At 53.5% G+C, this 20,260-nt stretch overlaps 7 protein-coding genes across 7 annotated transcripts; 3 read left to right on the forward strand and 4 right to left on the reverse strand.

Moving 5' to 3' along the window:
* Nucleotides 1-2,520: 2,520 nt before the first annotated feature.
* TRIREDRAFT_57737 (uncharacterized protein) lies at nt 2,521-3,117 on the forward strand (the record flags this gene model as incomplete). Its single annotated transcript, XM_006963123.1, has 3 exons — nt 2,521-2,578; nt 2,657-2,973; nt 3,055-3,117. The coding sequence occupies 3 exons, from the start codon at nt 2,521-2,523 to the stop codon at nt 3,115-3,117; spliced, it is 438 nt and encodes a 145-aa protein (XP_006963185.1).
* A 653-nt stretch (nt 3,118-3,770) lies between these two features.
* On the reverse strand, nt 3,771-4,546 carry TRIREDRAFT_72859 (uncharacterized protein). Its single transcript, XM_006963306.1, has 3 exons — nt 4,300-4,546; nt 3,955-4,078; nt 3,771-3,880 (listed from the first exon to the last, which is right to left on the reverse strand). Exons 1-3 carry the CDS (start codon nt 4,461-4,463, stop codon nt 3,824-3,826), a joined length of 345 nt encoding a protein of 114 aa, XP_006963368.1. The 5' UTR covers nt 4,464-4,546; the 3' UTR covers nt 3,771-3,823.
* Nucleotides 4,547-6,066: 1,520 nt separating this feature from the next.
* On the reverse strand, nt 6,067-8,475 carry TRIREDRAFT_58058 (uncharacterized protein; the record flags this gene model as incomplete). Its single annotated transcript, XM_006963307.1, has 5 exons — nt 6,067-6,695; nt 6,758-6,911; nt 7,330-7,530; nt 7,599-7,928; nt 7,993-8,475. Coding segments are annotated over 5 exons (1,797 nt in total), but the record flags the coding sequence as incomplete, so codon positions are not given.
* A 1,818-nt stretch (nt 8,476-10,293) lies between these two features.
* Nucleotides 10,294-13,923, forward strand: TRIREDRAFT_120627 (calcium P-type ATPase-like protein; the record flags this gene model as incomplete). Its single annotated transcript, XM_006963124.1, has 4 exons — nt 10,294-10,810; nt 10,909-11,066; nt 11,134-13,760; nt 13,830-13,923. Exons 1-4 carry the CDS (start codon nt 10,693-10,695, stop codon nt 13,921-13,923), a joined length of 2,997 nt encoding a protein of 998 aa, XP_006963186.1. The 5' UTR covers nt 10,294-10,692.
* A 489-nt stretch (nt 13,924-14,412) lies between these two features.
* On the reverse strand, nt 14,413-15,088 carry TRIREDRAFT_58125 (20S proteasome, beta subunit; the record flags this gene model as incomplete). The annotated part of the gene is made up of 2 exons (XM_006963308.1): nt 14,413-14,556; nt 14,657-15,088. 2 exons carry the CDS (start codon nt 15,086-15,088, stop codon nt 14,413-14,415), a joined length of 576 nt encoding a protein of 191 aa, XP_006963370.1.
* A 1,117-nt stretch (nt 15,089-16,205) lies between these two features.
* Nucleotides 16,206-17,855, forward strand: TRIREDRAFT_2835 (uncharacterized protein; the record flags this gene model as incomplete). The annotated part of the gene is made up of 2 exons (XM_006962986.1): nt 16,206-16,342; nt 16,430-17,855. The coding sequence occupies 2 exons, from the start codon at nt 16,206-16,208 to the stop codon at nt 17,853-17,855; spliced, it is 1,563 nt and encodes a 520-aa protein (XP_006963048.1).
* Nucleotides 17,856-18,105: 250 nt separating this feature from the next.
* Nucleotides 18,106-19,079, reverse strand: rpl36 (ribosomal protein L36). The gene is made up of 4 exons (XM_006963047.1): nt 18,980-19,079; nt 18,758-18,858; nt 18,567-18,648; nt 18,106-18,482 (listed from the first exon to the last, which is right to left on the reverse strand). The coding sequence occupies exons 1-4, from the start codon at nt 19,034-19,036 to the stop codon at nt 18,405-18,407; spliced, it is 318 nt and encodes a 105-aa protein (XP_006963109.1). The 5' UTR covers nt 19,037-19,079; the 3' UTR covers nt 18,106-18,404.
* Nucleotides 19,080-20,260: the final 1,181 nt, after the last annotated feature.

Below are 20,260 nucleotides of genomic sequence, written 5' to 3' on the forward strand. Positions count from 1 at the left end.
TTCATGTGAATACTCCTCACTTTTGTTTGCGCATCTTCTTTTGATCGAAAAAGATCGGGAGAAACAAGATTGATTGATTCAAAGTAAGGTAATTGGAAACATGGACCAGGCAGCTCTCCCCATGTTCCCTAGGCGAGTTTCACGCAGGGGCGAAACAGGCCAAACGCGGCGTGCTTCACAAGTTTCGTGGCGTGCCTCACAATCTGCCAGGTGAGACTGCGAGGGTCGCGCGTCGGTTAGAGGCCAAGGAAAAAAAAAAAGTGGCTGTGTGAAAAACATGCCCATGTGCTCTTTCGCTCTCCTGATCTTGCTTCTTCATGATGTCACATGAGGAAGAATTGAGTTGCGATATGAAGGATTGAATGCATGATTAAAAGGTGTCTGTTGGTTAGAGAGGTATACTCGTACCTGCGTGCAGTTGCTTGCTTACATGCAGCTACGTACATGTACATATACATGCCTGCAAGGCATGCGGACCAACAGGTTGCCGGATCTCGAGTGTTCCGGAGCTGCAAAAGAGAAACAGAAAAAAAAAAAAAAGAAAAAAAAAAAAAAAGAGAGAACAAGGGCTTTCTAGAACAGGCCTCCGAGACCTGCTGATGCCGAGACTTGACGCTTGCAGCGGAGGTGCCTCGAAGCTGCCCAGCGTCCAGTGGCATCGCATTCAATGGCAGCCATCGGACTTGAGGTGGGTTTGAAAGCGACTTGCGTAATGAGCCAAGGCTACTCAATGTATACTTTCAAATAGCAGCAGAGAGCAGAGTAATGACTGTGTAGCTGTCAAGTGCCCGCACCACCGCCGTCCGGTAACCCCCCTCGGCAGCAGCAGCTCCTTACAGGGCATGGGGGGTCCCTGAGCAGCACCCACGACCGCCTGCAAGACCTGCAACCCGGTGGAGCCGCCGCCCCCTGTTCGCCCGAACGCGCAGGAGCAGCGGCATGCGCCCTGATTGGCCGGCGCCGCCTCTGTAACCGCCGACGACGCACCAATCGCCGCTGTGATTCCGCATCATGGGGGGAGCCAGAAACACCACCGCAGACAAGACGCTGAGCCAGAAGAGACGCAGCGCCGGTTTGCGACAGAAATGAAGCAGCTGCGAGGAGCAAATCGGGTGAGATCATATGCGGCGGTACTTTTCTCGTAGGCGCCGCCACGGCCGCACGCCAGGTACCGCCGCTAGACCTCACCTCAGCTGCCCATAAGGCAAGGTAGCTGTGTCACTACTTACTTGTACTCGGTAACCCTCAAAACCATCCCCCCTCCCGCTTCCACATTTCTCTTGCTCCCACTGCTTCAGAACCACCTCCTTCGTGATACCCTTCCCCTCTCTCTCCCAGCGTTTAATCTGCTTTGCAAAAGGCCTCCTCTTTTGTTTCTGCTTTCTCAGCTTGTCGCCCCCCCCTGTCTGATACGAGACCAACGACCTCTTTTTCAAACGAACCACTGCTACGCTACTACATACATCGATACCTTTTCCCGCCTCAAACCGCCTCAACCTGCTACTATTACGACTTTGTACCGCCGCTGCAAACGAGCTTTCGCGGAGAGTGACTACGCCCGGTCCAGCAACGTGAAACTCAATCTTGCTCAACCTCAAGCCACCCCCCCGTCTTCTCTCTCTCTCTCTCTCTCTGTCTGTGGACAGAAGACCGGACATCTCCACGCTTCTTTCGGCTGTCAGGCTTGTGCCTCAGGTCTAACCGGCCCCTGCTCGAAACGGATATCGATCTATCCGGCCCTGGTTCCAGTCTCATCGCTCGCCTCGCCCACGACCCCGGGAACGAGGCAATCATCAGGGCCATCGTTCGTTCCATGTCTCTGCCCAGACGCCCATGCCTGCTTGCACGGCCGCTCTGATCCCAGCCAGACACGCGATCGCCCAAAAGCTGAGGCAAAGGCACGATTTAGCTCCTCGGCCCTGACACACACGAGTGCCTTTCTCTCAACCCGGTTTTCACCCTCCGGCGCCAGACGAGACCAAGCCCGCATTGCCCCCCCTCCCCTTCCAAAGGGCCCGGCCGGTTCTGGGCGGCCAAGTGGTGTATAGATTAAAGCCCTTCCCTTCGGCTCTCCTCCTCCTCGAGGGTTCTTGTTTCTCCTCTTTCGTCAACTTTCGTTTTCCATTCTACAGGTTCACCAGCTGCTAGCCTGCTCGGTGTCTCTTTCTTTCTTTTTTTCTTTCTCTTCTTTTGCTCCTTTTGCCATTACAGGTCCGGTTACCTGCTTTTTTTTTTCTTCGACGCTTTAATTGAATTTGTTTCCATTCTCTTTCAATTTCCTTAGCATTTCGTCAGGAGGATATTCGGTTGATCCGACTTGGAAAGCAATCTCTTTTGTGTGGTTATCCGACGAGGTCCAACGAAACGGGTTTCGAAAGAAGAAAAAGGAAGAAAAGGACGACGACATCTGGAAAGACTCCGTTTTCGAGATACGCCTTACACGAGGGAGAACAAGGACGAGAGAGAAGGAAAGCCATATAACCGACACTTATCTTTCCACTCCACCAAAACACCGCAACAATGGGCAAGCTTATCAAGAACCACTGGGCTCGTCTCATCATGCTCACAGCCGCCACCTGTACGTCCTTCATTCTCTCTCTCTCTTTCTCCCCTCTCAATATCGTGCAAAAAATGACTGACTCTCAACCCCCGATAGACCAAATTGGCGCCGCCATCGAGGGCTACTTCTGGCCCAAGATCTTCTGGGACTTCCTCACAAAGTCCCTCGACGCCGCCGTCAAGCCCGCCCCCATCCTCCAGACCATCAACCTCGTCTTCGGCCTCCTCATGCTCGCCCTCGAGTGGCCCCTGCCCCTCATTGCCGGCACCAGCATCCACCGCTCCATCGAGTTCCGCCTCGCCATGCTGCCCCTCACCGCCCTCGCCTGCCTGCTCATGTACCAGTCCACCAACCCGGGCATCTACTACCTCATTGGCATGGGCGCCTATTTCTGGGCCTACAGTGAAGGCGAGGTATGTCTTTCCCTCTCCATCTTCCATCCCTTTCTCTGTTTTTGTATTCTCCCTAGAAAGAAAGCTAACCATTTTATATAGGTCATCTGCGCACAGCCATGGACTCTACCTCCACGAACACCCAACTCAGGCGGCAAAGTCTGAGTTGGAGGGGGAAAAGGGGGGAGAAAAAGAGCAGTAAACATTCCGCACTGTAGGACCAGAGAAAAAGGCAAAAGGGAAATCATCATTTGAGCAGAGCAACAAAGGGACAAGCCTCGGATCAGGATCAATCCTCCATGTACATTATTTACAAAGGCCCGCACAACACTCACGAGGGGCCATGGATGGGAAGGGACGGGGAGCAATAGGCACAGGGTTTAATTCCAGTCAAAGACTCGGATCACGCATGTTAGGCAGTTAGAGCCCAAGTCGGCCAATTCGAACATGTTACAGGACGCCTCAAATCATCGTAGCCTCCAGGTGTCTTCAATATCTGCGTGTCTTTCAGCTCTTACTCCTCGAGGTATGCAAGGTTTCTTAAAGGCTCAGCGGAACCCGGTCTGAAGAACGGCTGACCCTGCCTATCTAAGTCCATAATCATGAGATGGTACCACTGCACTCGAACCACAAGGCGTGTCGACTGTCTTACTACTACATTGCTACGAGTCACGAATCCATATCGGACACACGAGGCAGGCATGTCATTAAGAATTTAACCGCTTTATTATTCCCTTGTTATGAAGTCTCCACTGAAGGTGAGAAGAGCCTCCATCCAGGCCCTGGAACCCGTCGCCCGGCTCTGAGCCCTGAGTCTAAGCCCGGGCCTGCATGATCGCTCAACACGAAACCTAGGATACCTAGCAGTCGCCTATTTTGCCCTCATCGAGTTCATGGAATCGTTGGTGGGACCTTGCCGTTCAGGCATCTGTTCACAACGTTGTCAGCATCTCTCCGGATCGCGGACTGTTAAGGGGAAATTGTCTTGGACAAGGGACTAACCTCCGAGATCTGCAATGTGCCCTTCTCCAGGATCTTCTGAATCACATCATCGGTGTTGTCGGTATCAAACTCGGCCGAGAGGGCCATCTTTGATGCCGAGTCATAGGTTCCCTGAGCACCTTGTCTGTTGTAGAAATGTTTTGTTAGCCGCCAAATGTCCAACTCTCTTTGGTAGAAAAAAGTTGTGTGGCACGACGCGGTGTTCTAAGCACTCAACGGACGTCTCCGATCGCGACGTATCCATTGCCCGCCAATCCCAAAGAAAAGGGCAGCGGCACCGAGATGACCGAGCAGCTCGAGACGAACCAACGCACTCAGTTAGGTGGAAGTTCTGGCTCTGCTTACCTGTGTGTCACAAAGACCTGGAAGGCGGAGATGAAGTGAGCAAGAGGAGTGCTCTTGTCGTTCAACCACTTCTTGTAGGTGTCGACATCGTCCACAAAGACAAGGAAGTCGTCCTGCTTTCCCTTGTAGTGGATCTTGGACTGGGTGGCTTCTCCTCGAGTCATTTTGGCTGTGGATTGAAGTCGTAAGACGAAAGGGGTATTGCTTGTTTAGCTGTTTGGTGGGATGGCGGGGGTCGCGTGACGCTGAGCTTTGCAACGATTGTGTGTTATTGACTTGTGAGAGTAGTGAGAGAAAGAGCTTGAGGATTGGCGTGTGAAAAAGTATGTGTCCGCTGGTGGATGGATGATGGTGTGCTTGATTAAGAATTGGGTATGAGAATGAAGAAGAAAAGAGGCAGAAGGTGGGCAGAGCAGCTGTTCTTAAAAGAAGGCAGAAGAAGCTGCTCTTTCCTTCGTTCTAGGAAGAGGGGAGCTGTCACTGCCAACTACGTCATCGTGGCGTGCGGAATGTGTACCTCTGCGCGCACCTGCAGCAAGTACCGGGTCTCGCTTCCCCATTTCGATCGCACCGCATTCACTGCAGCCTCCACAAGAAGCAGCGCAGCGGGTACATGATGACCTCATCACGACTGTATCCGGTACTTGGCCAGACGGCCAATACGTAAGGCTTCCCCCATTTCCATGCTTCGCTGTGGATCGTCTTAGCTGGCGATCCAGGAACAATTGAAACCGACGAGCCTCATGAGCTGTTCAGCTTGTTTGCTGCCTGTCAATTGCTTCTTCTGTCTTCTATGTACGATACGCATGGGCCGTTACCAATTGGAATGAACACCTACTAACCTAGTAGGTACCTACCTACCTAGTACCTTACCGACCTAAGGTAACTTAGTCGCCCTGCTCATGGCTCGCGGCGCGGCAGACGACATGCGTGATACAGTACCAGTTGCAGTGCTACTACCTGTAGTATTGCGTTCAAATGCGAGCAACACCGTCATTCCGCTATAGGGCCAGATGCATGCATCTGTTGCAGCAATCTCTTTGCAAAATGTATAATTTTTGCTCCCTCTCTTCCGCAGTGTCTGTAGAGATGCGTCATCTAATCCTACAAAAGCCTAAGCCCATCTATCCCTATCGTACGGTATACTCGGTTCGGGGCGGTATGATGGCTGATCCACTCACAGTCCCGCGGTTCCCATTTTCCAAGTGATGGCATCCAACTTGCCTCAAATCTCCACGTAGACCAGTATCACGGCTGTTATAGCTCTTTGCCAATTGAAAGTAGCTTCCTGAAGCTGCCAGTACCCTCGTTCCTCCCCACACCAATCCTGGTCCAGCGGCCAAAGCTTCGGAACCTTTCCGCTGACGCCTTTCTCGTCCTATCTGGGGTCTCGGGCAAAGATGTCATGGCCCGGGAGATCGTCGACTTGGGCGGCAGTAGCATGTTTGCAGATGCCGCGCGTGAAGGGAAAGAGAACACGTCGCTGACAAGATCCTGCTTTGGGGGTGCATTCACCCACGCTCCTCGTCGCCGGAGGCTTCTAGGGCCACTTCTTGAGCTATAGACGGGTGCCTGTACACCTGCAAGCTCCTTGGCCGTACGCTGCCGCTTCGCTTTCCTGCCTGCTTCGTCGTCCAAGCATGCATCATCCCTCATGACCGACTCCATTGGGGTTCGCGTGCCCCGGCGTTTGATGGTTTCTAGGGCAATATTCTCAATGGATTGGGCTCTCTGAGCGGACGCGGTTGATTTCTTTGCAAATGAACTAGCAAAGCTGGCCACACTGAGTTTCCTCATAACCGTAGATGCCGAGCTTCGGACCAGATTTTCGCTTCGAGATCTCATCGACATTCCAGGAAACGGGAGGATTTCTCTCGTCCACACGTCGGAGAGGAGCGCTTCAAGCCGGGCTCTCTCACCCCTTGGCGGTGCAAGCACCGGGATCCGGGTTGTGGTCGTCAGCAGTGACTGAGAACGCTTGATGGTCGAAACCGTAGACGCATTACCGCCATTGTCCCGCAATCCGTTGGTATTCTTCAAGATGACTTGGCACAGAGGAGATTTGGCGCCTCCAACAGTAGTAGCCCGTTGAATGGAGATCCGCCGCGCGAGCGTGCCTTTAGTCTGAGTCAGATGATGGAGGTGACATGCCTGGATACAAAATTGCGCACCTTGCTTTCCAAACACAGTCCCCAGACTCTTCATATCCATATGAAGCGTACTGAACATATCCAGCGGCTTTCCCTCTTGGCCTTCGCTCATCGGACGAGCCAATCGTGTTTTCCATTCTGTCTCTTCCTTGGGGTTGCAGGCTGTCATGATGATTTCGTATAGTTGATGGTCACATTCAAATACTACTTTCCAGGAAAAGGGCGCGGTGTGGCATTGTAGCCCTACTGACTGTTAGTATTCTCCGTTCATGGGAGAGAGCCCTTCTGTTGGCGCCTGTGCGTCTTACCTCGTCCGTTGTCCACGTCTTCGATCCTGATCCCGTCTACGTTGATGCACGCCATGATGGTGTATATCGGGTCGACTTTGCCTGCAGCGGCAAGGCAAAGGACGTCTCGATAGAGGAGACAGATAAAGTACTGCCCGTCGACTCCGTCGTCTGTCTGCTAGCATACGTGAAGTGTTCCACAGAGGCGAATGTGGCCGAAGGACCGTACTTGTCTTTTCGAAACGGCATCGAGTTTCTAAGTCCAATGTTAGTCTTGATACAGTAAGTAATAACCCTTTATTTGACTGCTAGATAGTACCCTGTCTGGAAATACGAGGCGATCTTGTAGAATCCACGTCTTCTCGAGCGTGACTCTGATCTGGTCATCATTTGATGCCCGGTTGATTTCTGTGGTTGCCTCGCGGAGTCTTGTCAGAGTGTTGTCGATTTCCATGTGGGAATATGGGCAGTCTGATATCGGAGTGCACTTGAGGAGTTCGCAAAAGAGGAGAGGATATTTGCAAATTCTTTGGATAGGCTACCAAAAGCGTTAGCCCATGGTGAGGAACAAGAACAGTGCCGTAGAGGGGCACCTTGACGAGGAGGTCATTGATCGTGAGGGCCTTCTTTGTCCCTTCTTCGCTACCCTTGGCAGAGCCCAGGGCCAGTGCTAGAGCTTCGAGTCCTTTTTGATAAGTCTCCCAATCAGGCATGGCTTCCTGGGCTGAAGCAATGTCTTTGATCATCATCTCGTATGTGGCTCCGTATTCTTCGTACATGAAGAACCGACTGATCTGTGTACACGTCGAGGTGTGTCAGACAATCTGCCCGAATGCATTGGAAAGTTATGGTCAACAAATACCTTCTTTGCAAAGACTTTGGAGACCTCGGCAGCGACTTGAGGATCCGATAGCATGCCCGGGGCTTTCAAAAGCCACCTCGCTTTCACGTTTTGTTCTGGTATGGCATCGAGACTAGACCATCGCCTGTGAGTGTGAAGACAGTCGGCATTCGGCAGAGTCGACAACGAGGGTGCCAAGTCAGCTTGCGTGTACTCCGAGTGTGGAACTACTCGGTGTAGTTCACCTAGGAGCTCCTCGTGTAATTTGACAATCTCTGTCAAGTTCTGGTTGATTGATGATCGCAATCCGACGCAAACGGAAGGCAACGCGGCCAAAATCGTGACATATACCTTTGAGATTATTAGACATGAACTACTAGTAGGTAGTCGGGGGATCGCGATCAACTCGACTCACATTCATGAGAAAGCGCACGTCCCCGATATACCCTTCTTCTGTACTGATTAGCTCCTCTAGCACCTTGCGTCGTTGCAACGATCTTTCGATGGTAGCCAAATCGGCTAGAGAACGGTTCTCCAAGAAACAGCTGTCTTCCGAAGCACGAGGACCCGAAATAGAAGCTCTGCTGCTACGCTCCGTCGTTGAGAAGCCTTGAGAGCGAACTGTGTTTCTTCGGGATCGTGCCACAGCACTGACACTGGCGAGGCTGGCACTAGCACTTCGAACCGCCGCAACAAAGGCAAACGAGGAACCAGAGGACGAGTGTCGATGATGCGTTCTTCTCCACGGAGATGTGCGGCTGTGGATGCCATTCTCATGCAGCGGGCTGATACCTTCGTCTGACAGTGTGGGCCGATGTCGTGCTCGACGATGTATCGTCCGCATCCATTTGTGAAAGGGCCTTTCAGATTTGAGCTGCTCTGGACATTCCGCGTCCATCACGGAAGCGCTGCTACTACCGTCAATGGTGATCTGAGGCACCTGGACGGCGGCAGCCACAGCGGTACTTTCGATAACTCCTTGAAACTCGGCATCGGCTATTTTGCCAGTGGAAGAAGGGGTATCATTTGCTGTAATATCGAGCTGGGCCATTTTGGTAACGACTTCGGCGTCAGATCTGGCGTCGTCGCTTCGATACTCGATGGCATCTTCGTACTCCTGCATGAGAGCAGCCCAGCTGGAACGCCGAGAGCTTGGGTCGGAGTCACTGGGACTGCCACTGGCTGATGAATCATGGGAAGCCATTTCCATAGAGGTGGAGGGTGAAGTTGATGAATTGACAAGGCCAAAAAAGAAGATGCAAAATAGGCTCCAATGCGCCAAGATCAAAGTGATGTCGAGGACTAAGAGCCGGACATGGCGAGGTGCAAAATCTGGAATAGAATAATACGGACAGAAAGAACATTGACAGTGTAGCGAGAAGAATCGAGACGGAAACAGGATGAACAGTGAAAAAACATCAAGGTATTCTTTTTTAGCAGCCGAAATGATGGAAGCGTCAGGAGCGATCGACTGCTGGTTGGCAGGGCATTGACTCTTTTGAGAAGCTACTATTGCTGTTGACGAGAAGAAGGTGCGTCCGATCGTTACTTACCTACCTACCTTAAGGTAGGTAAAGTATCTTAGTAGGTACAGAGGGACAACAAGTCTCAGCAAGTCTACCTTGATTTACCCATGGCAATGAATGATGAATGGCAACTGATATGATGATGTTATAGGTAGCCCGTCAGCATACGAATCAATTGATACAATGCCCGCATGATACATTGGAGTAGCACTTTGGAGGGACCCGATATTTGAAGATCCATACCTACTACTGGATGTGTAACGGCGAGCGAGTACTGACTTCAGGTTGCTAGGCTTTCACCTCCTCATTGATTACAATATCCATGCTGAACAGCATCTCAACAGCCGATCAAGACATCCGAATTGTCTTTGAGGTGGCTGGCGATAGTTGATAACATGAACTGATATCGGTTGATTGTGGTCAATACTTTGCCACTTCACAGAGCATAGATCAAATTTGTACCGACATGGAGTAAGAGGTGTAAATCGACCGGCTTCAGTTGACAGCATGACTCTATATCGACTGACATCCGTACCCTCTAGGCAGATCGACTACTTCATCTCTTCTGTGACGATAATGTAATGGTCAAGGATATCATTGCAGCAAGAAGAATGCCTGCCAAGAACTGCCCTCTTGACCATGCAAGGCAGAATGGCGGCTTGATCAATATGTGGAAATTGAGATATTGAAGGGCAAAGATGAGCATGAAGCAAAAATAGCATCTTCCACGATACCCTTGAAAATTGCAAAGAAGCTTCTTCAGCTAGGAGCATGTGAATTATGGCAGGGGTCTTGTCTTGCTATACTGTGAACGTCCCAGGCTGCGAATAACCGACTCCCACCACTCCATCCGTCAATCTAAACCCATGCCTCCGAACCACGACATGCGAGATCGCACTGTGGCTGCGTCGTTGTCCCAGCACGCTCCCCCGCCAAAGCGCGCCGCCGATGGCCCGTCGCCCGCCGAACCCACTGTGCGATGCACCGTCCGGGGCTGCCACTGCAATTTATAGCGGCTGCTGCCAGGACCGAGTCGCCTAAACACGGCGCTGCAACAGGGCCCTGAAGCTAACCGCTCAGGGACAAGCCCGAGCCCGGCTGGCGCGAGGCGATGCAAGAGGTCCGCCCCTTGACTCCAAACGAACACGTTGAACTTTTTCTTTTTCCACGGTGACGGCAATGGAAGCCCCTCGACTTTTCCGCTCTTATTACGTTAGCGTTAGGTATTACTGCTGCGAGTGCTGCTAAGGCGATCATAAGGTAGGTATACATACAGCCAGCGGTACCTTAGCCTTCTTTTGCCGCCCACCACGTGGAGCCTTGCGGGAGACTCTTGACAAATCTCCCATGTTGGCAATTCGCTGAACTGGCCTCGTCTCTTCCTCTTCCTCACTCTCTGCCTTGTTCAACCCACTCCGTAATAATCAATACTTCTTTTCTTTCTGCTTCCTTCGTCCTTCATCACTTTCGTCGAGAGTGGCTTGAGTCATCGGGAATAGCCTCATCCTACCTACATCGCCGAAGCACATCGATACCCGCGATAAGGATTCCAGAGCGTCGCCCCGCCGCTTTCGGCGCAACCCGCCAACATGGACAACGCCTACGCTCTTCCCATCGACGCGGTGCTGGCCAACTTCAACGTCCAAGAGCGCAGCGGCTTAACGGACAGTCAGGTCGAAGAACTTCGGAAGAAACACGGCCGCAATGGTGCGCAAACCCCGAACCGCCAAGTCTGGAATACTCCCGCCAGACCGGGGGGGAGAGAGACCGCTTCCCAACTTGATATGATGCTAACACCAGCATAGCGATCCCCGAAGAGCCTCCTACTCCCATCTGGGAGCTGATTCTCGAACAATTCAAAGACCAACTCGTCATCATTCTGCTCGGTTCCGCCGTTGTTTCCTTCATCCTTGCCCTCTTTGAAGATGAGGGCGGCTGGAGCGCATTCGTCGATCCCGCAGTTGTAAGTGGACTCGCGTGCAACTGGCTTGGTCTGGGCTGCTAACTGGTATCTGTTCCTGCGTCTGTAGATTCTTACGATTCTCATCCTCAACGCCGTCGTGGGTGTGTCCCAAGAAAGCAGTGCCGAAAAGGCCATCGCCGCCCTCCAAGAGTACTCCGCCAACGAAGCCAACGTCGTCCGCAATGGCGGCCACGTATCCCGAGTCAAGGCCGACGAGCTCGTTCCCGGCGACATTGTGTCTGTCTCTGTTGGAGACCGCATCCCCGCCGACTGCCGTATCGTTTGCGTCGAGAGCAATAGCTTTGCGGTGGACCAGGCTATCCTGACGGGAGAGAGCGAGAGCGTCGGCAAAGACCCCAACGCCGTCGTCAGCGACGACAAGGCAGTCCTGCAGGACCAGGTGAACATGCTCTTCTCGGGAACCACGGTTGTCACTGGACGAGCCAAGGCCGTTGTGGTCCTGACAGGCCCCAACACTGCCATTGGTGATATCCACGAGAGCATTACCGCCCAGATTTCCGAACCTACCCCTCTGAAGCAGAAGCTCAACGACTTTGGCGACAACCTGGCCAAGGTCATTACTGTCATTTGCATCCTCGTCTGGCTCATCAACATTCCCAACTTCAACGACCCAAGCCACGGCAGCTGGGCCAAGGGCGCCATCTACTATCTCAAGATTGCTGTGTCCTTGGGTGTGGCTGCCATTCCCGAGGGTCTTGCGGTTGTCATCACGACTTGTCTTGCTCTGGGTACGCGCAAGATGGCGGCTAAGAACGCCGTTGTGCGAAGCCTGCCTTCCGTGGAAACCCTGGGAAGCTGCAGCGTCATCTGCTCCGACAAGACGGGTACGCTTACCACTAACCAGATGAGCGTCAACAAGGTCGTCTATCTCAACGAAGCTGGAACCGACCTAACCGAGCTCACCGTCGAGGGTACAACATATGCTCCCAAGGGTAACATTTTCCTGAATGGCCAGGTTGTCGAGGATCTTGCCACTACCTCATCCACGATTCGGCAGATGGCCGAGGTTGCCGCTCTCTGTAACGATGCGAAATTGGCCTATGATTCACGTACTGCCACCTTCTCCAGCGTCGGTGAGTCAACCGAGGGCGCCCTCCGTGTTCTTGTGGAGAAAATCGGCCCTTGCGCCCCTGCTGGAACTGCCCTCGAGGACTGTGGACACTATGCCAGCGCTGCACATGAGAAGAGACTTCCCCGACTTGCGACCTACGAGTTCTCCCGTGACCGAAAGAGCATGTCGGTTGCTGTGCAAGATGGTTCGGCCAAGAAGCTGCTTGTCAAGGGAGCCCCCGAGTCTGTCATTGATCGCTGCACGAGCACCGTGATTGGTGCCAACGGCAACCGAGTTCCCCTGACCGAAAAGCTCCGTTCTCTCCTGCTCAAGGAAGTTGTTGAATATGGTAACCAAGGCCTTCGCGTCATTGCCCTGGCCAGCGTCGACGATATCTCTCAGCATCCGTTGGTTGGATCCGCCAAGACTACTGAGCAGTATGCGCAGTTGGAGCAGAACATGACTTTCCTCGGCTTGGTTGGCATGCTCGACCCCCCTCGTCCCGAAGTGCCCGCGTCAATCAAGAAGTGCAAGGAGGCTGGTATCCGCATCATTGTCATCACCGGCGACAACCGCAACACGGCTGAGAGCATCTGCCGACAGATTGGCGTCTTTGGTCAGCACGAGGATCTCGAAGGCAAGAGCTATACCGGACGTGAATTCGACAACCTCAGCCCCAGCGAGCAACTGGAGGCGGCTAAGCGAGCCTCCCTGTTCTCTCGTGTCGAGCCCGGCCACAAGTCCAAGCTGGTTGACCTCCTCCAGTCTCTCGGCGAGGTCGTTGCCATGACTGGTGACGGTGTCAACGATGCCCCTGCTCTGAAGAAGGCCGACATTGGTGTTGCCATGGGTTCCGGAACCGACGTCTCCAAGCTGGCTGCCGACATGGTGCTGGCTGACAGCAACTTTGCCACCATTGAGGTGGCCATCGAAGAGGGCCGCTCCATCTACAGCAACACGCAGCAGTTTATCCGCTATCTGATCTCATCCAACATTGGCGAGGTAGTCTCCATCTTCTTGACGGCGGCTCTTGGCATGCCCGAGGCTCTGATTCCTGTGCAGCTGCTCTGGGTCAACCTCGTCACCGACGGTCTTCCCGCCACGGCCTTGTCCTTCAACCCCCCTGACCACGGCATCATGAAGCGCCATCCCCGCAGGAGGGATGAGCCCCTCATTGGCGGATGGCTGTTCCTGCGCTACCTCATCATTGGCACCTACGTCGGCCTCGCGACCGTTGCGGGCTACGCCTGGTGGTTCATGTACAACCCCGAGGGCCCTCAGATCAGCTTCCGCCAGCTCTCGCGCTTCCACCGCTGCTCGACCGAGTTCCCCGAGATCGGATGCGACATGTTCAGCAACGACATGGCCAAGTCCGCCTCGACGGTGTCGCTGTCGATCCTGGTGGTGATTGAAATGTTCAACGCCATGAACGCCCTGTCGTCGAGCGAGTCGCTGCTTACCCTCCCGCTGTGGAACAACATGATGCTGGTCTACGCCATTGCCCTGTCCATGGCGCTCCACTTTGTCCTCCTCTACACGCCGATCCTGCAGACGCTCTTTGGCATCCTGCCGCTGAATGCGCTGGAGTGGAAGGCGGTCACCATCATCAGCCTGCCTGTCATGTAAGTTTACAATGAGCCCCCGGATGTCTTTTGTATACAAGGTTGCTAACAGATTTTTCTTCTTACTAGTCTGATTGACGAGGTGCTCAAGGTTATCGAGAGGCAGTTTTTCATGCAGCAGAAGCCGGCTGCCAAGGCCATCAAGGCGAAGAAGGAGGAATAGAGGAGACATAGAGGGTACATGATATATATTTATACATATACAATGCATACAGGTATATAGAGGAAAGAAAGACTTTACCATGCTTGGCTGATTACTGTTGATTCATCGAATGGCTGTGCAACTGTATTGAGATTAGGCGAGGGTTTCATTATCATTGCTTTGGGTGCCATTTCGGCCTACACTGTGCCATTTGTTGGTGTGGACTGGAGGGACAAATTGGCTTTCGGCATGGTAAAGGAACAGGCTACAAGATGGAGGCCCAAAATGTAATGGGATAGAAGTCCGTTATTTTGTTCTTCTCCTGGTATCTGTGCCTTTTTCCTTGCCTGCCTTTTGAGGTTCACTCGCCGCCGTGTTGGAGATACAACCCTTTGTTTTCTTTCCCCTGTAGCACACACGCCAATCAGTCACACGCGGAGATGCCCATGTATAAGGAAAAGTAGTTTCATATGCCCATCTCTATAAAAACGTGGTTTGGTATATCGCATCTTAGTCCTGTCTGCCCTTTAGTAACCTCTTGGTGACCTTGTCCTTCTCGATGATGTACACGTGGGCGCCCCAGCCGGAGAGGGCGTCACGGTCGACGGCGTTTAGGAGGGCTTGTGAGATGGTTTCGAACAACGCATCGGGCTCCTGAAGAATTCAAAAGCAAAGCCAATCGTCAGCAACGTCTTGTCCAAACAACTTGATAAAAAGAAGAACGCAGAGAGAGAGAGAGAAAGAGAGCGCATACCAAATCAGGCTCCCACAAGCCTTCGCACATGCCAAACAGCTGCTCCGACGCCGTCCCGGACACGATAAAGTCCTTTGCAAAGTCGATGCAGCCGATGCTGTCGAAGCCGCAGATGAAGGGGGCGCCCGTCTTGGGATCGAGGCCGGCGACGACGGGCGACACAAAGTAAGGGCCGAAGCGGCGCTCGTAGAGGGAGGAGGAGACGAGGTTGGCAAAGGTGCGCGGGGCGATGGCGCGCTCCTCGCGGAGGCGGTACATGTTGACCTTGTAGCGGAAGAGGTCGCTGACGGTGCTGACGTCGGTGGCCAGGCCCGTCAGGCCGAGGAAGACGTCGCCGTACTGGAAGATTTTGGGGAAGTTGTTGGAGATGGTCAGGGCCTGGAGGCCGAGGCGGAGGTCGCAGGCGATGGCGACGCAGTCCTTGCCGACCATGGCGACGCAGGCGCCGCCGTCTGGGACGAGTTAGTGGTGATTATATCGCTTGGGGTAGACATAGGGTGGGGGAAACAAGACTGACTGATTGAAAAGGGAGAAGACTGTTTGTCAGAGAGGAGAGCAGTTAGCCGGCGGTTTCTTCTTGTCTCGGTGATGCCCATCGAGGAGAGAGAGCCGGGATGAGCCTATACTAAACGTACCATGATGGCTTCTGGCTTCTGTTGTTGGAGTCTGCTGCGGGCAGAGCAAATCAAGCGACCCTAGTCTCACTCCCAGGTTACCGAGTATTCGCCTGGAATCTTGAGAGAATCAATGCCGTCGTGGCTCTTCGGTTTCGTAGGTAATCGTCGAGGTTGTTGAGTTGCAGCTTTTGGTTGAGGTTGGTCCAGTTGCTTGCATCAGAGCTTCCCTGGCAAGCTCGCACCAGCCCCAAAGCAAAGCAGCTCCTCCTCCCACAGGCAAACATGGTCTGGCGTGGCCTTGCCTCAGCACTTGCGGTACAGTACATAGGTACAGTACATGGCAGCGCAACCTGTGGCGCGGGGGCCTAGCTGCCGAGCTTCTGCCGCTGTGGCTGGTGCTCAGTAGTACAGGTACCTTATCGTGCAATCTTGCAGCTTACATAATACTCGCGCGTCGTCTTTGAGAGGCTGCCTGCGGATTGTTCGAGAACTGCTTTGACTGAGCGAGCCGTTGACGCGGTGGGTCCCCTGATATCTAATCTGGGCTTTTGGCTGGAGCTTCACGCTGCCATTCAGCTGCTGTCCTGTTTCTTTTGGCCAGAGATGATATCACACAGCAAACAGACGGAGCGCCATATCTGATTCTTTGTTAATGATTCGCTTTCCCTTGTCGTGATTTGGCGATTCTGCAGGCTTTTCTTGGTGTGCCAACCCTGCGCTTTGTTGCGAACCTGTCTGTCTGTTGCATCCCCGCCTACCTTCGGTATCTGACGACAAACCACCTCCAAGACCCCCACCAACACATGCTACAGAGCTCCTCGATCGCCTGCTGTCATATCCAGTGCTGCAACGACCAACTTCCAACAAAACTGCGACTCCAGCTTCTGGGGGGTTTTGCAATCTCTGTCTAGCTTCCACCAACATCAGCCATAATGTCGTCGCACGTCGTCGTCATCGCCACGGATCTGAGGCGCACAACCGTCAAAGTCAGCCCGGGAACATACCTGTCCGACGTCCTTGACGAAGCCTGCAAGAAGCTCGGCCTCGACAGCAACAAGTACCTAATAAAGTACGTCTAAAGGCCCAGCCCCCTTATCCTCCACCGCTGCACTCAGCATAATGTCCTATAAATCTGACAGCTGTGGTTTTCCCCCAGACACAAGCAGAAGCAAGTCGACCTCTCCATACCCTTCCGCACCTCGGGCCTCATCGCCGGCGCCAAGCTCGAGCTCGTCCAAAAGTCCAAGACACCCTCGGCCGTCCAAATCGCCCTCCAGCTGCCCCAGCCCGAAGCCAAAGAGATTCCCGGCGGCCGGCTGATCAACAAGTTCCCCTCGGACCTGTCAATATGGCAGGTGCTGCGGCAGTTTGAAAGCGGCGAGGCCAGCGCGGGCAAGAACATCAACATCACGGCCAGGGGCGTGGCCGAGACGGCCGGCGGCGGCAGCTCGGGCGCCGGGCAGCTGTACTATGAAACTCCCGTTCTGAACATCATGGGCAGGGAGCTGGCGTCGTTGGCGGACTTTCAGAAGACGCTTTCGCAGCTGGGGCACAATTCGGGCAACGTCCTGATACGGCTGACATTTAGGAGGACTGACCAGACGCTGTATGAGGCGATGGAGCAGATTGGGGCCTTCTTCAAGGAGGAAGCGAGGGTCAAGGAAGAGGAGAAGAAGGATGAAGAGAAGAATGCGACGTCGGGCGTTGAGCAGGACGAGGCCCCGAATCCACCCGCGGATGCAGATACACCCATGGCCGAAGCTCCGTCAGAGCCCGTGGACAAGCCGACAGAAGCCCAGCAACAAAGCGATGCTTTGGCTCAAGCCACACAAGATGCGACCACCACAAGTTCACTACAAAGCGACAGCCAACAAACACAGCAGGAAACGAACAACTCTGCACCAAAGTCCCGCTTCTCGCCAGTCAGCGTCTTCCTGGCACCCACAAACTCGACTCCCGCCGCAGCTCTGGTTCCGGCCGACGAGGACGACTTCACGCCCACCATCGCCCACGCTCAGCTGCACCAAGCCCGGCTGCAGGAGAGCTCCCGCAACAAGCGGCTCCTGTCCGACAAGGAAATCGAGGAGAGAGAGGCTGCCGAGCAGGCCAAGATTGCGGCCGTCAAGTCTGTGCTCATCAAGGTGCGGTTCCCGGACAACACCAGCAGCGACTGGGAAGTCGGTCCGGCAGATACCGGCGCCTTCTTGTATCAAGCGGTGCGGCATGTCATGGCCGACAGCGAGCAGCCCTTTCATCTGGTCATTCCGGGCAGCAAGACGGTCATTAAAGACGACGATGCGCCCCAGCATAGTCTGATCAGGGCGTATAAGCTTTCCGGGAGGGTGCTCGTCAGTCTGGTGTGGGACGATGGTGTGCCGGCCGATGTGAGGAAACGGCCTTTTTTGAAGGCGGACTTTGCGCAGCAGGGGCAGGCTATCAAGGTGCCCGAGATACCGACGGTGGAGGAGGACCAGGATGCGCCGAGCGTGGTGCCGCAGGTGCAGAAGGCGCCGGAGAAGAGGGATGGCGGAGAGGGTTCTGGGAAGAAGATGCCAAAGTGGCTCAAGCTGGGCAAGAAGTAATGGATGACAAAAAGGAAGCGAGCTGTAGATTAGCATTTCTTCTTCTTTTTTTTTTCCTCTGATGTTGGGTAGCGTCAAGTGTACAGATCACACAATCCAAGCAGACAAGAGCTATCATGGAACGTAGGCAGCACAAGTCTTTCCAAGAACATCCAGGGCACTTTAAGGATATAGTATCAGGAACAATTGGCAAGGAAATAGGGGAAACGACGGTTTCGGGTTTCTGGGTCATAAAAGACGGATTGTCCTTCTCTTTTGAAAGGAATTTTTTTCAGAATTCCGAAGAACGAAAAGAATTGCGCAGGCTATAACAATGCGCCGCCCTGGCCCTCCCAATGTGAAAAAGCAATGACCACGCCGAATCCCGTTATGTGAAACCCCGTCGATTGTTCCTCGATTGCCCAGAGATGTTTTGGTTTGTGTTCTTCTTTTGTCATTGGAATGTCATTTTTATTGTTGTTGCCATTACCAAAGGTATATATCCCTCCCAAATCGCTCTTCGCTGTCCTTTTTTCTCTCTTTTCTTATGTGGAAAGAAAAATACATCGTTTAGTGAGCACGGCGGGACTCGGCGATGACGCGCTGGAGCTCGTCGACCTTTCTCTTGGCACGGCCGAAGGTACCGAGCTGAAACACAGCTGTTAGTATTCTGTTGTGACGAAGGGCTGGACGTTGGAGGTTGTATGTGTGTGTTTTTGGAGGTAGACGTACCCTCTTCTTGGCCAGCTTACGGGCACGCTTGTCCTTGCTGTTTCGGAGCAGTTCGATGACACGGCGCTCGTAGGGGGCGAGGCTAAAGTAAGAAGGAAAAGAAAAACCGTTTATGTTAGCACTCATTCTTTCTCAATACGTTCTCGAAACAGCAGCAAAAGGATTGAACAAAGAAGTCCAGGAAAACTCACCCAGCAACCTCCTTGACGACCTCACGCACGAAAGCGGTTCGCTTGCTCAGGTGGCCCTTGGTGCGAGAAACACGGGGCTTGACAACACGAGCAGTGGTCTTCTATATTGTGGGAAAAAACGGCAAAGCACAAACCAACACGTCAGCGTCCATCGTCTGCCAGCGAGAGCACGGGGGGCGGCGGCAGAGATCCTCCACGAGGTGAGATCGCGAGTTGACGTACGTGGCCCTTGTTCGGCCCAACGGCCAGACCGGTCTTTGCAGGCGCTTCCTTGGCCATCTTTTCGAAATTGTCGTCGACGGGGGATTTGGGAAAATTTGTCGAAGAGATTGAGTGGTTGACGAAAAGAGAATCCGCTCTGATCTCTCTTTTTTTTTTTCCGCAGAGGAGGTTCTCGGTGGATAGACGCTAGTGGGTTGGGATTTTTTGGCGAATCCGCTCGGGTGTGTGAATTTTTCCGGGCGGGATGTTGTGGGTCACGTGCGCGAGGGTAAGCGATAAGATAAGAGCGTTGCTAGTGTACAAGTACCTAGAGTCGAAGTTGGAGGCTCAGGTGGAGGCTGTGCTGTGTGATTGGTCTGCTTTGGGGCGCTGTCTGGATTGGGGTAGCTGTCGGTCTGTTATCATGTAATGCGAAAGAGATGCAGATTTGTTGCTCGAGCGCTGATTGATATCCATCGCTTTCCTACGGATACATGTGCCTCAAGGAGGAATTCCTACAGGCAGTGCCGGTGGTGGTGATAGTACCGCATACCGTATTGCTCAATTGAGCTGAAGATTGCGACAGGGCGCTTGTGTCCAATTGCCCCGTGCTCCAGTTCATCCCATCAAAAAGCACAGTCCTCTAGCTAAAAGTCCGTCCCCCCCCCCCCCCCCCCTCCCCCCTCTCTCAGCCGCCTCGCACGTAGTATTCTAGTATTATGTATACAGTTCGAGCTCGGCGAATTCTAGAACAAGCTTATCGCAAGCACATCCGCCTCGCGAGTCATGGAGCGGTTCGCAGCGACAAGTCAAAGCTGGAGCTTCGCGAACCGGTTTGCTAATGCAATGAGATACTGAGTATGATTCTTATTACCGCCGGCTTCCCGGATCGCAAGACGGGGAAATGGCGTGAGCTTTTGGTCGAAGTCGAACGGAGGCATATCTCGATTGCCAGTCGAATCGGGGAAAAGGGCGATCATATGGCCTGTTCGTTCCGAGGCCCAAAGTAATAAGGGGGTCATGGGCCAGAGACAAGAAGGAAGGGGGGGGGGCAGTCTTCGTACAAACCTACGTATGGATAATCTTCAGACTCTACAAGCTGCAAGAAGCAAGACAAGAAGAGGTCATAGAAAGGCCCCTGCCCCGCCGTTTTGGCATGCAGCTTCACAGAAAGCACAAAGTACGAGTACTATCTGGACGAGCTCCCCCGCTTCGATTCTTCGAGCTACCATGTCGGCTCGCTGTTGGTCGTTGCAACGGAGAAACAACAGACTAAAAAGGGCCGCCATGGAACCCCATTGG

The sequence above is a fragment of the Trichoderma reesei genome, assembly GCF_000167675.1.
Source record: "Trichoderma reesei QM6a unplaced genomic scaffold TRIREscaffold_4, whole genome shotgun sequence".
Classification (NCBI taxonomy): Eukaryota; Fungi; Ascomycota; class Sordariomycetes; order Hypocreales; family Hypocreaceae; genus Trichoderma; species Trichoderma reesei.

Bases quoted from the DNA above. Each gene is read 5' to 3' on its own strand.
- rpl36 (XM_006963047.1), bottom strand. From the start codon at position 19,036: ATGGCCAAGGAAGCGCCTGCAAAGACCGGTCTGGCCGTTGGGCCGAAC. The intron at 18,649-18,757 runs GTGAGTTTTCCT...TTCTTACTTTAG, and splicing joins GTCGTCAAGGAGGTTGCTGG to CCTCGCCCCCTACGAGCGCC. The intron at 18,483-18,566 runs GTACGTCTACCT...GCTGTGTTTCAG, and splicing joins GTAAGCTGGCCAAGAAGAGG to CTCGGTACCTTCGGCCGTGC.
- TRIREDRAFT_72859 (XM_006963306.1), bottom strand. From the start codon at position 4,463: ATGACTCGAGGAGAAGCCACCCAGTCCAAGATCCACTACAAGGGAAAG. The intron at 4,079-4,299 runs GTAAGCAGAGCC...TTTCTACAACAG, and splicing joins CAGGTCTTTGTGACACACAG to ACAAGGTGCTCAGGGAACCT. The intron at 3,881-3,954 runs GTTAGTCCCTTG...CGTTGTGAACAG, and splicing joins GCACATTGCAGATCTCGGAG to ATGCCTGAACGGCAAGGTCC.